Consider the following 14318-nt stretch of genomic DNA (forward strand, 5'->3'; position numbering starts at 1 on the left):
ACTTAATTCAGAGAAGCTGTAAAAACAGCTACACCTGCATACAACTTTACAAGGACTGGAACATTTCAGTTCATCCTTCTTTGTATGACTTATTTGCTATGAGAGCTTTGGGAGGTGTTTCACTTCTCTGTCCCCTGATCTCCCATTCTCTACCATGGAGGGCCTGCTGGATCCCAGCCACAGGTGGAGAGCAGAGGAAATGAGCACATGAGTCTCAGGAGGAGGAGCAGTGGACTGGAACTTAGAACAGTACTGAATCATCGCTGCCAGCAAAGCTGACCTCAGTGTACTGAAGACGTAGATCGATAGCTATAAAAACTAATTATACTTCTAGGTTGCCAGAGTTACATACACTGACTTGATTAATTTTTCAAAAGTTGCGTCACCAAGTTGAGTAAACTACAAATTCAATGAAAGGATTTTTAAAATAGCTTTTAAGACCATTAAAGGAAAGCAGCAATGGGACATCTTGGTTGTCTAATTACAAAACATAATTACACTTCCATTCCTCTTTTCGCCCATACTTTCATGCATGCATGCCTATACTTCTGGGAGTAAGGGCATGATTAGGATAAAACTGACAAATACGTTTCCAGTCTATGGGCATAAATAATCACTTAAAAACAATTTCACATTAAATGGTACAGTGAAATTGTCATTCTGAAAAACAAAGGTTCACTAGTGACCCAAACTGGGGAACTGTCCATTTGGAAAACAAGAGCTTATTGTTTTCTATTTTGTGAGGCTGGAGAACAGAATTCAGATTATAAGGAATCTGCTGTTTCTGCTATGCTTTTCAAATGACCAATGAACACAAAATTTCAGTGTTCATCCAGTACTAGATAGCTTTAGGAAATAACAGTGTTGTGCTGGTGACCTTTTGCTGAATAAATGCAGGTGTAGTAATTAAGGTCTTCAAGACTAGCCTGAAAAAAAAAGCTATAAATAAATAAATAAATGACTATTCTTTACATCCCAGAAGATTTTATACTTTTTTAAAGACTTCATTCTAGTTTATTTAAAAATGCAATAAATTAGTTTGTAGGTCAAATTAACTATCAAGTGAAGAGATTGGGGGGTTGGAACCAATCAACATAATCAAAAGAAGAACCATGTACAGACAAAAATAGGGTGCCAAACCCCAATCGAATAGTTGCTAATGGCTTCCTGGAGTTCTGGGTTGAGATGAGATTGAAGGAATGGCTGGGCTCAGGGGGAAGAAAGCCTGTTGGATTCAACTAATGACAGTCGAAATACATACAGATTCTGGCCTGGGGATATGTATATATTAAGACATTTGCTCTTCCTGAAGAGTTCTCTTGAGTTCATATTTTTATCAAAATATTAACTCTGATTATATTACAGGAAATCCATGCACTGTGTCTCCAGGGATTAGGAGGTAACAGAAAAATTGGCCCACAAGAATTGGACTTCTGAACTAAATAATTCAAATTAAAAGATAAAAACAAGCAGATCCAAATCCATATTCTGAGAGCTGTGTTCTGCCATGGTCTCGGGCTTGTTCAGTAAGGTCACAGCTAAGAGAGGATTCTAAAGCTCTTTCAGAAAAGTTGATTCAGAAAATTATTTTATAGCTACGAATGTTGGTTGAGTGTATCTTTATACATAATTGTAAGTCAAATGCTTAATTTAAAAAATATCATGGAACCATTTTCTCACAGATATTCTAGCAATAATATTAATTTTTAGGGTATACGTTATGTTTGTGGCTATGTTAAGCATATTGGGACTTCTGAGCACACCAATAATTTCTATGAAGACATTTCTCAGGAAATGCTTGAAAATAACCAATATCCTCATTCCATTCTGAGGTGGACAGCAGCTTCTCGGAGACTGGAGTCATGCAGTGTCTAGGGCTGACTGCTCCTTCACTCCCTAAGTTTGCTTTCTGGCTCATGTCTCTGTGTTTTTGGAGCTGGGAAGGATAATAACATTTTCGGTCAGAAGAGGTATTCCACTAGATAACACTATGTGTTTCAACAAGAGCTTAAATTTTTTCTACCATGTTTGGATGACCAGATACTTGTGATAAATCCACCAATGGCAGTATGCCCAGAGATAAAAATTTAGTCATCTGTTCTACTAATCTTACTCAAGTAAGGCAAACAGGGCCCTTGGAATCCTCAACTTGGTAAAAAATAGCAGAAAAATAGCAAGACATCAATGCTATAGATCAGTGTGCAAGCATTCATGAGTACATCCAGTTATAAAATGAATGCTGCCTATATGATTTTCATTTTTCTTGGCATTGTTGAACATATGAAAATTCATTTAAATAAATTTAAATAACCACATGTGCTACCATATTGGACAGTTGCAGCTTTAGTTATTGATAACATATTGGTGAATGGACTTTAGCAAGAAGGATGTCTTCACAAATGCTACATTTTTGCACCTTTTAAGAAAGCAAGCTCTCTGGATGAAGCTTTACTTTGTCTTTAGTTTTCTAACCAGGGGTCAATGATTTTACTGTTTAGTTTAGAGTTGATCCCAGGAGATTTTTCCCAAAAGCTACAGTTTCAGCATCAAAACAAACATATAACCAAGCAAAGACCAACAAAAGGAACAAGAAATAAGTAAGTGAAAAGTTAAGTCATCACACATTAGTGCTAAGGTTGTTTCAATGGGATTCTCTTGGAGACAAGAAAAGTCCCAGGACTCAGTACATTTCCAGGGCTGTCTGTCATGCTTGGTGCTCCTTTGTGTCTCCTGATACCTGGGTATAAAACAAATATTAAGTAAGGAATTTCTGAGTGCAGTCATTTAGCTGGGCAACCTGGAATGGTTCTTTAGGAGGATGATGGTTTCCTGGGCGTCCTGTGCAGCTGAAGATTGAAACAGTCAACACCTTTAGTATTCAGGCATAGACAGAAGTACTAGGGCATAACTGGAGAGAAATTTTAAAGCAGTTACTGATCTAAACAACTAAATACAGCATAGGCAGAATTAAAATGCATTTATGATGGCAGTGAAGATAGTTGTTGACTTATGCTCAGTCGTAATTTTAAAAAGGTCCTCATCTCCTATTATACTATAAATAGAACATGTGAAGCACATTTAACTGAGGAATTCAGCAGTTACTGTGGTGTGGCTACAACTGAAATGTTTTAGCTGAGAACATTAACTATCTTATGGGTAAAATCTGCTATTCTGTTTTGCTTCTCAGAGAACAGTATGTGGACGTTTCTGGGAATCATTTGTGCTAAGAATAATACATTTTTGCATTTGTATGACAATTTGGCAAATTTTATCTCTAGATTTTTTTTCATCAAAGTACAATGAAGTTTGCAATTCATTAAGCATGTTACTCACTTTCTCTCTTTTTGATCTCAGATTTGTATATATTATTTTCCATGATTTTATGTCAGTGCTTTATAGTTAGGGGGATAGAAGACATTTTCCTAAACTTTTGCCCAGCCTTTTCTCCTATTGCAATGCTCCTTTTTTTTTGCCCCCTTCACACACAAATAGTTAACTAAGAGAGTTAATAAGGCAGAACTGTAATTATTTGAATGTATATGTATCAACTTAGCTCTGGAAATGGGGTGCCACTCTTTCATATGGACATCTGCTGCTTAATTTAAAAACAAACAATGTCTAGCTGCATCCTGAGTTTCAAAGTCTGGAACACCACTACAGAGATCAAGCCAGTAAATCTTACAATTACAGCAAAATTATTTGGGGAGTTCTGAAGACTGCCACAGCCATTGTAATTTCCTCAAAAAACAACTCCACTAGATTCATTTATTTGCATATAAATCTTGACAATTTGTATTTTAAAAATTGGGGGAAACATTGGGGTTGATGTTCAATTGCTTTCAAATATCTTTTATTTTATTGACTGATTGGTATATATTTATTGAACACTTTGAATACAAATAATATAGAAGCATAAGTCCTTACATGACAGCCATGAGGGTTCGCCCTCATATGTCCCTTCAAGAGGGACCCTACTGGGAGGATGTGTTTAGCTGACACCTCCAGATGCTGCACCAGTGAGATCTGCCACAGCATTTGCATGGAGTCCATGCTGTCCCCAGGGTGCTTCTAGCCAACAGCTGAGCACAATGGCATTACCAGAGCTAAAGCATTCCTGCCCAATGTGGAGCTGTTCTTTGGGTAGTCTTTGCTCCTGGGCTTCCAGCTGGCCTGGCTGAGATGTCTTCATCTCAGTACTGCAGTACTGCATTTAACACCCTTCCTATTCAATTTTCCTTCTCCCCTCTTCTCCTCTTGTGTCAGATTCACCTCACAGTCAGGAGGCTTTCCCTGCCTACTCCTCCTTCTCCCCTCGACTCATCGGACATTTCCCTGATAAATCTCATGCACTTTTAACTGATTCTCAGCATTTGCTTCCCAGACAACCCCAATGATACACCTTTAGCCAGTCCCTGCATGTCCCCTGCCCTATAACAAATGGTTGCAAGGTATTTTTTATAGCATAATTCATTTGGTTGGTCTCTCCACTGACAGACATTTAGGCTGTTTCCAGTTTTACATTACAGGTAAGTCATGTACATTTTTCTTTATGTAATTGTCAATGTACATTTGCAGTGGAATGTCTTGGTCAAAGATGGTTGCACTTCAAAATTTGAAAATATTATTAAACTGTTTTTCAAACATTTGTTAATAGACTATAGTGTCCATCTCTAGAATGAGAGTTAGTGTTTTTCAAACATATTCACAGCACTGGTGACTGTAAGTTTAAAAAATCTGTGTCAGTCTGCTAAAGAGTGGTATGTTATTATTGTTGCTGGTTGAAGCATGGTTTCATATGTCTGTTTGTAAACTGATGATTTATAACCGACATCCATTTTTATTTTAGTTTGTTGCCTTTTTCTTTGATGATATGCAAAGGCTCTCTTATTTCAGAAAAATGCTTTATGTCTTTTATCTGCATGGGAACATTTTTCCCAGCTTGAGGTTTTTGCTTAGAGTTGTTTATGGTACCCCATAAACAAAGATAAAAATATAAAACATTCATAACAACTTACAAGTTTGATTATGGTATCTCACAACAGCTTATTTAACAACTTGTGAATAAATTATTGTGAGTTTTATATTTTTATCTTTGATGCTATAAAACTTTTTCATGATTCTGAAGAATTTTCTAATGCTTTCATAAAACATGATAAAGATAAAATTTTCTCAAAAATCTGTTATTACTATTAGAATTCAGAATGAAATCAGGTAACTAACTTGTGGCTAAAATTACATAAATCATCACCATATGACTACATGTATTGAGACAAAGAAAAAGTTCTGTACTGTCCTTCTTGATTCCACCTGCAGATGCTACACTAAAATGTTGGCCCTCTGATTTTTATTGCTTCTAGAGTCTCCACAGTTTTAAAAACAGGTCTAATATTTCAATTGGCTCAATTTCCCATCTTCCAATGACCCCCCATTAGCATATAACATGTTAAAAATAGCACACAGTTATTTAAGGCATCTCCATAATAACTTGGAAATCAGAATGGCCAGCTACTGACTTAGGATGGTAAAAAGAAATGGACAGCATGATATATATACTATTCTCTCATTCTAACAATTTTTAGAAGAAAATGAAATTTATGGGAAAGATTGGAAATAGGGAAATAAAAGGATTCTCACGCTGTCTAAAATACTATAATTTAAAAACCAACAAAACAAATAATAAATATTACCCCACCATATAAAACAGGGAGGTTAGTGTCATGCATTTAATCATAAAGGCCTCAACATTTCCATACATTTACCTTTACCAATCTTTTCAACAGACAAAATTTAAAAAGGCAAGGTAATAAAAACTCTATAGTGCTCATATTCATATGTGTCTTTAATACATGTCAAAATGACTATCTGTGTATGCATGTATTTTTATGTACTTCATTTAGATGAAAAATTGTTCTTACTGAAAAAATCTCGACTTACCTCCTTGTTCATCCAACATAACCAAAGTCCTGATACCAGCATCTTTACTCTATATTCCAAGAATGGTAGCAAAGTAGAAAAAGAGTTAGAGAGAAAAGAGAGAAAGAAAAATCAGTAAGGGGACAATTAGCTCTATTAGAAATGGAAAATGAAGAAGGATCCAAGAAAAAAAGGGAAGAAACATGGCAAGAGTATTAGGGGCTCAGGAGGGACTCAGAGGAATGGGTAACCTGTGGACTTGCTCTATCAGGGATTCTCAGGTTAGGAGAAGGGGGCTACAGCTCGGTCTCCACAGACAGGGTTGTAGATAGGGCTTGGAATAGAATTGGAATACATATACTTAATATTATACTTAATAATTTTACATTTGGAAAGTACAAACACCTACATTTTCGTAACACCAACCACAGAAAGCTAATCTTACAAAATCTTCTGGACTAAATCTTCTTTTCTGGAGCCATATATCAGAAAGCCTTCTTCAGTAAATTGGGGAGGAATGCCACCTACGTGAAAGATTTGTAAGAGTCCTGGGCGGGGGGGTGAGATTTTTAGATTTATCAAAGGAAAAGATTGTTTTAAAAAAACTGAGAAAGACAGCTCAGAAGGAAACTCATTCTTCTGTAAGATTTAGAAAAGGAATTGGCAGATGAGAAAGATTATTCTGATAAAATTTCAGAAAAAAAAGAATTTTGGAATAATCTAAAATAAATATAATTTTATTTCAGATGGAATCTAAATTTCTTTATTATGAAATATAAAATTCTGCACAATAATATAATGAAGTAATTTACTCATGAGCTTTATAACAGTCTTCATTACAGTTCTCAATGGAAGACCTTCTGTTTCATAAGGTAACTGTTAATAAGTATAAACAGTTAATAAAATGGTGATGCTTACAGTTTGAGTTAATTGTTTTTCAAGGAAAGTTCCTGTATTGTCTAAAATAAATTCTAAAATAAGACATTTATCACAACCTTATTTATTTTCCATGGCTTATTTTAAACTAAGAAAGAGAGAGATGTTTAGTGGAGGTCAACAGAGGGTGTTTTTTAAAAAACAGCATTTTAACAATTCAATTCCAATAGTGCTTCCAAAAATTAAGTAAAATACTAAGTGATTTCTGTGACCTTTTATAATTCCCCATTTCAGAGAATGTGATGAGTTAACTCTCCCAGACACAAAAGTCTACCTTACTTTTGAACACATTTGGCTCAGCTTTAATTGTGAAATCAGGCTATAGTTTGGAGATTGATGGACGGCACAGATTCTAGAGCCAGACTCTACTCTGGAATTCCTCATGATTTCATTTTCTAGCTATGATACTTCACACAAATGTCTTAATTGCTCTGTGCTTCAGTTTTCTCATTTGTCATATATAATAATAGTTACTAGGTCATTGAGTTATTATGCAAATTAAATGAGTTAATATGTGGCATGTGAGAGCATGATGCCAGGCCTATATTCAGCATTAGAGAAGTGTTTATAAAATAAGTACCTTCAGAAAGTACATCTATAGCAGGATATCTAGGCAAACTAAAAATACCATTATTATCCACTACCATCAGAAGCTTCTAGACCACTCTTTCTCAAACTTTAATGTGCACATGAGTCCCCTGCACAGGAAATACCTTGTTTAAATGTGGACCCTGATTCCGTGGATCGCTGATCCTAGGATAGAGCCTGAGATTCTGCATTTCTAACTAGCTCTCCCATGTTGATGCTGCCGGTGCAAGGACACACTGAGCAGCAAGATTCTAGACCCCAGAAGACATTTCAAAATCTTCTTCTTAAATATGTTGTAAGGACATGTGTCTACTCTAGCCTGTATTTTAATGATTTCTTTGCCCCTTTCTGCAATTTTTAGCCATTGCTTATGATAACAAATTATAAAAAGCAGATGGCTTATTCAGGCATATGCATGTGACAATGCAAGTTCTGATGAACCCAGAGCCACTACAGAGCATGTTCTCAGAGCACCCAACTCCAGGCCATGCATAAGATTCTTGTTCCATTCTGTTGGGGGACAGTGTGTGGGAATAGGTTAGTGATTTCAGTGGGGTCAGTCTATCTCTCACCTGTTTATACTTTTTTGATATGCTCTTATGCCCTTTATATTATATGGAGCTCTGAAAATACAATTTTACATTTGTTCCATTTAGTGCTAAATGTTTCAATACTGGAACGATTCACAGAACTAATCCAAAGGAGCAAGAGTTTACCCCAACTTGGGAGAACAGAAGCAGTAAACAGGGACCAAGGAGTCAGAAATGCTGGGTTGTGCTCTCAGCTCAGCCAGCAGCTACTTGCACGACTGAAACAGTCATCTGACCTTTCAGGATGTTTTCTCATCTTTAAGAGAAGGGTAGAGATGCCAAATAAGATTGGGTGTTTGGTAGGTTGTTTATTCACTCACTTGCTCATTCATATACACATACATTCCTTCATTCATTCACTGTGTTGTTGAGCCTCCATTCTGCACAGGCACTAAGAATAAAAGGTAGGTAGACAAATACATGGCTTCTCAGCTATGCTTCATGTTGTGACAATTTGTTCAGGTGGAAGGAGCAGGGATCTGGGAGTAAGTAAGTCTGATTTCTAGGCTTCTCTGAGCAATTCTGTTGCTCTAGAGTCACCTGTTCTGTTTCTCCGCTTTCCCAGCTCTCTGATGGGAATAAAAAGTGCTCTTTCACTTCCCAGATTTCTTAGGAGGATAAAATGAGCTATGGAATGCAAAGGCTTCTACAAGTTCATTTTCAAGGGAGAGAGTGGGTTCAAGAAGGAGTACATTAAGATAAAGGACTTAATTTGTATGGAATCTCAATCAGTTTAGAATGAATTGCTTTTATTTTATTTTAATTTATTTTTAGATCCTTCTGTTTTTTGTGGAATTCTAAAAAAAAAGGAAATATTGTAAGAGTTGCTGGTGGACGGGAAATTATGTGCTGTGCATAAAAATTCACACTCTGGAATCAGGTAGACCTGGACTTTAATTTCATCTTAGCTATTTGTACCTGTGTGTGTCAAGCAAGGCACCTAACTGGTGTGTACTTCCATTTCTTCCTTGGTAAGATGGAGATCGAAATGTTATAATTTTACTTGAATTTTTGATAGCGCAGGAAGTGGGCATACCTAACCCATGCATTGTTCAAGGGTCAACTGTAGTAGTGAAAGGTGGCTGCAAGGATTGTGTGAGCTAACATATGCTTGATGATGAAAGCTTGATGATGAGAACCTGGCACATAGTAGGTTCTCAATAAATTTAAGAATGTACATTTGGCTTCATTGTTTTGCTGACAGCTTTTATCAAACTAACTGAATTGTTCTTTGGGGAAACTATCAGCTGGGCAGGGCTGGGGACAGTATCTCAGGGGAGGCAGAATATCATTTTCACCTCTTCCTTAAAGAGTATTATGTTTTAATAGTTAAGAGTGAGAGGAGGTGGTTCTATTTTTATCTTAGCTCAATTCTTGTTTTCTATTTGAGATTGGTGGGACAATTTTATACCTAAAAACAGGGCAGTTTGAGATGTGAACGATTTTTGTCCATGCCTTGTTTTTCTTTTTCCTTCAATTTTTATTTTTCCTTTCTTGCACAGGAACTAAAACCATGTTTGTAGAACATTCTAAAGTCTTTCTTTTGTCATCCTGAGATGCTTTCCCCTCAGCCCAATACATCCGAGCCAAAACTAGCAGAGGCCAGGTGCTTTCTCACTGCCAGAGTTCCAAAAGACCCACATCTGCGTGTCAGAAAACAGCTGCCCTGCCTGAATTTTCCATTTTAGCAGAAAGGCAGGCGTGACACAGCTATAGCTTTGGAATGGGAGTTCTCTTTTCATGGCCAAAGTGTCTTGAAAGATAAGTTGGCATAAAAAGAAAAGAAGCTAAAACAGCCATAAAATGTTGGGGAACCCCCAGGCACCACTCCAGGCTTCTGAATCAGCTCCCCTGAAACAGTGTGGCTTTTCCTGGACTGAGTTTTCATAACCCAATGTATTCATGTATAGATGGCATTTAGTGATAGCAGAGTTAATCTTTTTGTCTGGCATCAAATGCTCCTTTAGGATACATTCATGACTCTCCCACCAAAAGTAATTGTCTCCTTTATGCACTTAAGGCAGGCACGGCCTTGAATTTGGAGAGCTGTCTTCATAGCTGTTTGCCTGCATGAGATAAATTTTCATCTCCTTCCCATCCCCATAGTTAGATATTCCATACACATTCATTGAAATGCATCCATCAAAAGAGGCAGTAGCCACCTCCAGTCTGGGGACCGAATGCTATGTTATTTCTAACCTTTTTATCTATATAGGCATTAGGCTCTTCTGAACTTTCCCCACTGACCTCTGTGTAACTTTACATCACCCTTGAAATGCTGATGTGGTGGCTTCTACTAAAAACAAGACTGTACCCTGCAACTCTGTTATACCCTACAGTCTATGAGAGAATGCTTGAAGTCAGACATTCCACTGAAAGTGAGACTGTTTGTCTTTGGGAGACATCATTCAAGGAGTAACCTTTCCTGTCTTTGAGACTGAATTTCAATAGATATTCTGCTCAATTCAAATTATATAGCAGTGATGCACTTTGGGATCATGGGCAAGGTCCCGGTATTTCAATGCTCAGATTTCCAAATCAAATCATTTCTGCCCTTGATGAATATTTAATGCTCGTTCTCTTTAAAGATAATTTCTTTTTTGATTGAAAAGCAGAATATCATCTGAATAGCCAATGCCCTAGACATAAGAGCTGTTTGACCATAAAAATAAAATAAGCCCAAAAGAAGTAAGAACAGATCAATCTACTGTAATAATGGCTTGCTCCTAATTTCCTCAGCAGGGAAAGCCTAATATCCTCCTCTCACTTATTAGAGGTAGGAGAGAGCTTCCACTTGTTTGGCTCTTTGTTCTAAGATGCAACTTCATGTTTGATCAAGAAACACTTTAGAGAAGCAAACATGTATGATTCAAGAATCCTACTTCAATGAATGGAGCATTTGAGATTCTTTCTTCCTGTCAGAATAAATTAGAGCAGACACTCCCTTTTCAAAACTGGCCGATAATGCCTGCAATTTAGGAAGACACAAACAAGAAATATCTGTGGCTCAATAACCCTGACGGGTGAGGGGCCAGTTTAAAGCGGTGTGACACTTTTTTGGTTTGTTTTTTAATTTTGAGAGGGGGAAGGGAGAGAGAGAGAGAGAGAGAGAGAGACACTGATGTGAGAGAGAAACATCAATTGTGGCCTCTCGTACATGCCCCAACAGGGGACCGAACCCGCGTGTGCCCTGACCTGACCAGGGCCAAAGTCGTGCCTTCTGATGCATTCGCTCCACCTCATTCCATGTTCTGGGCAGTGTTTTGACATTGCTCAGGTGAGCAAATTGGTAATAGTTCTGCTATTTTAGAAATATACTTCACATGTACATACATGTAAATAAAAAATTTAAAAGATGAACTTGGAGGCTATGTTGAAGATGATAAAGATGCATCAAGATAATTATGTCAGTGGACTCTGGATTCCCTTCAGGTCAACATCAGAGCTCACACAGAAATGTTACTAATGTTTGTTCCTTTCACTTGCTGTCAGATTGAGGGACAATAAATCCACCTGAAAGCCTCTCCAGCATTTCTAGAATTAGATTATATGCCTCCTTGGTCCTCAAGTATTTCTGCATGAATGGGGTTCCCAGGATAGAGCAAAGGAAAATTTCTCTTCATTTAGAAAGCAAAGGCTGCTTTCCTGTGCTGCTGAGGGTCCCTTAATAGCCTGCCCTCCTATGGGTGCCAATTTGTGCTATCTCACAGACTCAAATTGTCCTTTTTAGTGGTAACAGATTTTATTAAGTCCACCTCCCTGCCCTTCTCAAGTGTCCTGGGAGCTCCTAGTTTCACCTGTCTTTACTTCTCCTGTGGCAATTCTCATTTAGCCATCATATTTCATTCCTAGATGAGAAGCTAAAGTTGCAGAAACAAGAGATGCTGGTTTCTATGGTGGGAAAGGCAGCCGCTCTTCCTTTCAGCATTGTAAAATTTATCTTTTTTTTTGTTCATGTCATTGCATAAGCAATTTATAGTGACATGAGCAAGTTGGCTCATTTAATTATTCTGCTAGAGAACCTCCAAGATCTCCAAAAATGATAACCACACATGCATTTACATGTTGATTATCAGTTTCAAACCATAGCTAAAATAGCATCTCACTGAATAAAAACTATTAGGCTTATTTCATTCATTTAAGATAAATATAACCCACCCCATTCTTTTCCCACTTCATCTCTCCCAAAGGACAAGCTCAATTAATCTATTTATTCTTCCTGGTTGACTGCTGCGCTCCCAAATTGGAATCAGTGAATTTTACGGTAAATGGCCTTCTGATTCCATAATTGCTATCTGACCTATTTTACCCATTTAAAAATAGTTTGGGATTTATTAACCATGCCTTGCAATGGATGTTCAATTCAGAGTCAGGAATATAAAAGAGTTTCTATGTTTACATTATTGGTCTTGATATTTCCCCCTTATTAAAGAATTATCCTCTTGTTTTATGAATTTTATGTTATTTCTCTTATTTCATGAATTTCAGTGCCTGACTCAAAACATAACAATTTCTGAAAATGTTATACCTATAGGGGTACATATTTTAAAAAGTCATACATGTGGCTAAAGACAGAAGGGAGTGTCAAAATTAGACGCGATTGAAGGGCATCAAAATCCCTACAAATAGGCTTTTATGCAGATAATTCCTTTGTATATTAATAACCACTCTGGTTTGTTTAAAGTGATTGAATCTTTTGTGATTTCATGGGAGCGTTTACTTGGAAATACTATCCTTCTCTGCTTCTCAGATTGTAAAGACAGCCTGGGCTGGGAGAGCAGATACTTTGATGGCTACCTGGCAACTTCAATGCAGCATCTCCCTTACCATATGGCTTCTGGGTAGGCTCAATTAGGCCTGGAATCAATGGGATCATGACTTAGGGAAAGACAGTAGGGTCTAAGGAAAGAATATGTGAGTGAAAGGATTAGTTTATCATAAACGACAGTTAATCCTTACCTCTTCAACCAGTTGCAGCATACGACGGGTGCTTTCCAGCGACTAAGATTAAAAAAAAAACATAAACATCATAAGTACAGGATTCAGAACAGAGGTCTTGGGAAAACAGAACTACATTTTTCCCTTTTCAGAAACCCTAAGAGTTACTATCACATATTCTTTTCTGTTTGTAGCTGAATCCCAAAGGTTCTTCCCATTTTCAATCTCTTTCCTATCAGGCTTTCTACCTAATAAGATTCCCTAAAGCAATTACATTAAAGGTGATCTTCATAAAATCAAAACTATATGAAGCTGATCTGGATATCAGAGAAAAAATAATCTGGAAAGGATAATTTTGCAAGGGCAGGATGCATGAAAAATGATCTCAAATACTCAGAGGACTAATTTGACCACCCTAGAATAAGAATACTGAATTTTAAGAACAAACATAATTATGAATTGAGATGAATCTAAATTGAGTTTCTTAGATTAAAAACACAATTAGCAGTTATTATCAAAACAAATTAAGCTGTCATCTTAGGGTGAAAAAAAATCAAGCATATTTGAAGTAACTAGCCTATAGGAGGAGACAACCATAGTAAATATCTTCATCCTCAGATAAAAAAAAATGAGTTGGAAGTCTGGGTCATCAGGTGCTGTGTTGTTACTTTTTTCTTTGTCCATTTCAAACTACTAGAATCTAACAGCCTGTGTGACTCCTCAAAACTATGCTTTTAAGTGATGAACTTATTTGGGGGACGAGATTTTGCAAAACATGAAGAATGTTACATTTCCTTGAAGAGCTGTGAGCAGACTGCTATTTGGAGTAGAATGGCTGTAGGCAGTGGTATGCTGGCAAGTGTTTAACATCTGGATTTCCAGAAAAAAATATGAGTATATATATGATTTAAGTTTATAAATGATGAGTAGCACAAAATTTACAAGTGATAAAATACACAATACTCTTTATTAGAAGTTCCACATAACCAACTGGTTCTCCGTAACAGCTTTTGTTGATTTGTACTGATCTCTGTGCCCATAGCTAAGTAAGGGTAGAACAAGTTATTTCTGGCATGAACCCTGGTTGATAATTTAATTTATGTTAATAAGTAAGAGGAAAGTGAAACAATGGAGACATATGTTAAAATTTTACTCATTTGTCAATGATATAAGAGACTGCTTTGCAGAAGAGAATTTTAGTTTTCAAATACTAGACAATCCTCAAAACAATGAGTCCAGCTCTGATTTGTAGTGTTTGCAGATTCCCACAGTGTAAATACTCTTACCCTGTCTGATTTGTAAGTACATATGGTGTCACTGACAGTGAACTTGGGAAGATTCCTGGTAACGCAC

General features: G+C 36.9%; 1 protein-coding gene across 5 annotated transcripts in view; it reads right to left on the reverse strand.

The window, feature by feature from the left end:
* Positions 1-14318, reverse strand: part of SNAP25 (synaptosome associated protein 25) — a 79131-nt gene that overhangs the window by 14145 nt on the left and 50668 nt on the right. For all 5 annotated transcript variants that reach the window (XM_028523938.2, XM_028523940.2, XM_028523941.2 and 2 more), the window contains exons 3-4: positions 12987-13028; positions 5935-5983 (exon numbers count right to left, since the gene is read on the reverse strand). In XM_028523938.2, coding sequence (XP_028379739.1) covers positions 5935-5983; positions 12987-13028 — 91 coding nt within the window. The remainder of the gene's footprint in view (positions 1-5934; positions 5984-12986; positions 13029-14318) is intronic.

The sequence above is a fragment of the Phyllostomus discolor genome, chromosome 9, assembly GCF_004126475.2.
Source record: "Phyllostomus discolor isolate MPI-MPIP mPhyDis1 chromosome 9, mPhyDis1.pri.v3, whole genome shotgun sequence".
NCBI lineage: Eukaryota > Metazoa > Chordata > Mammalia > Chiroptera > Phyllostomidae > Phyllostomus > Phyllostomus discolor.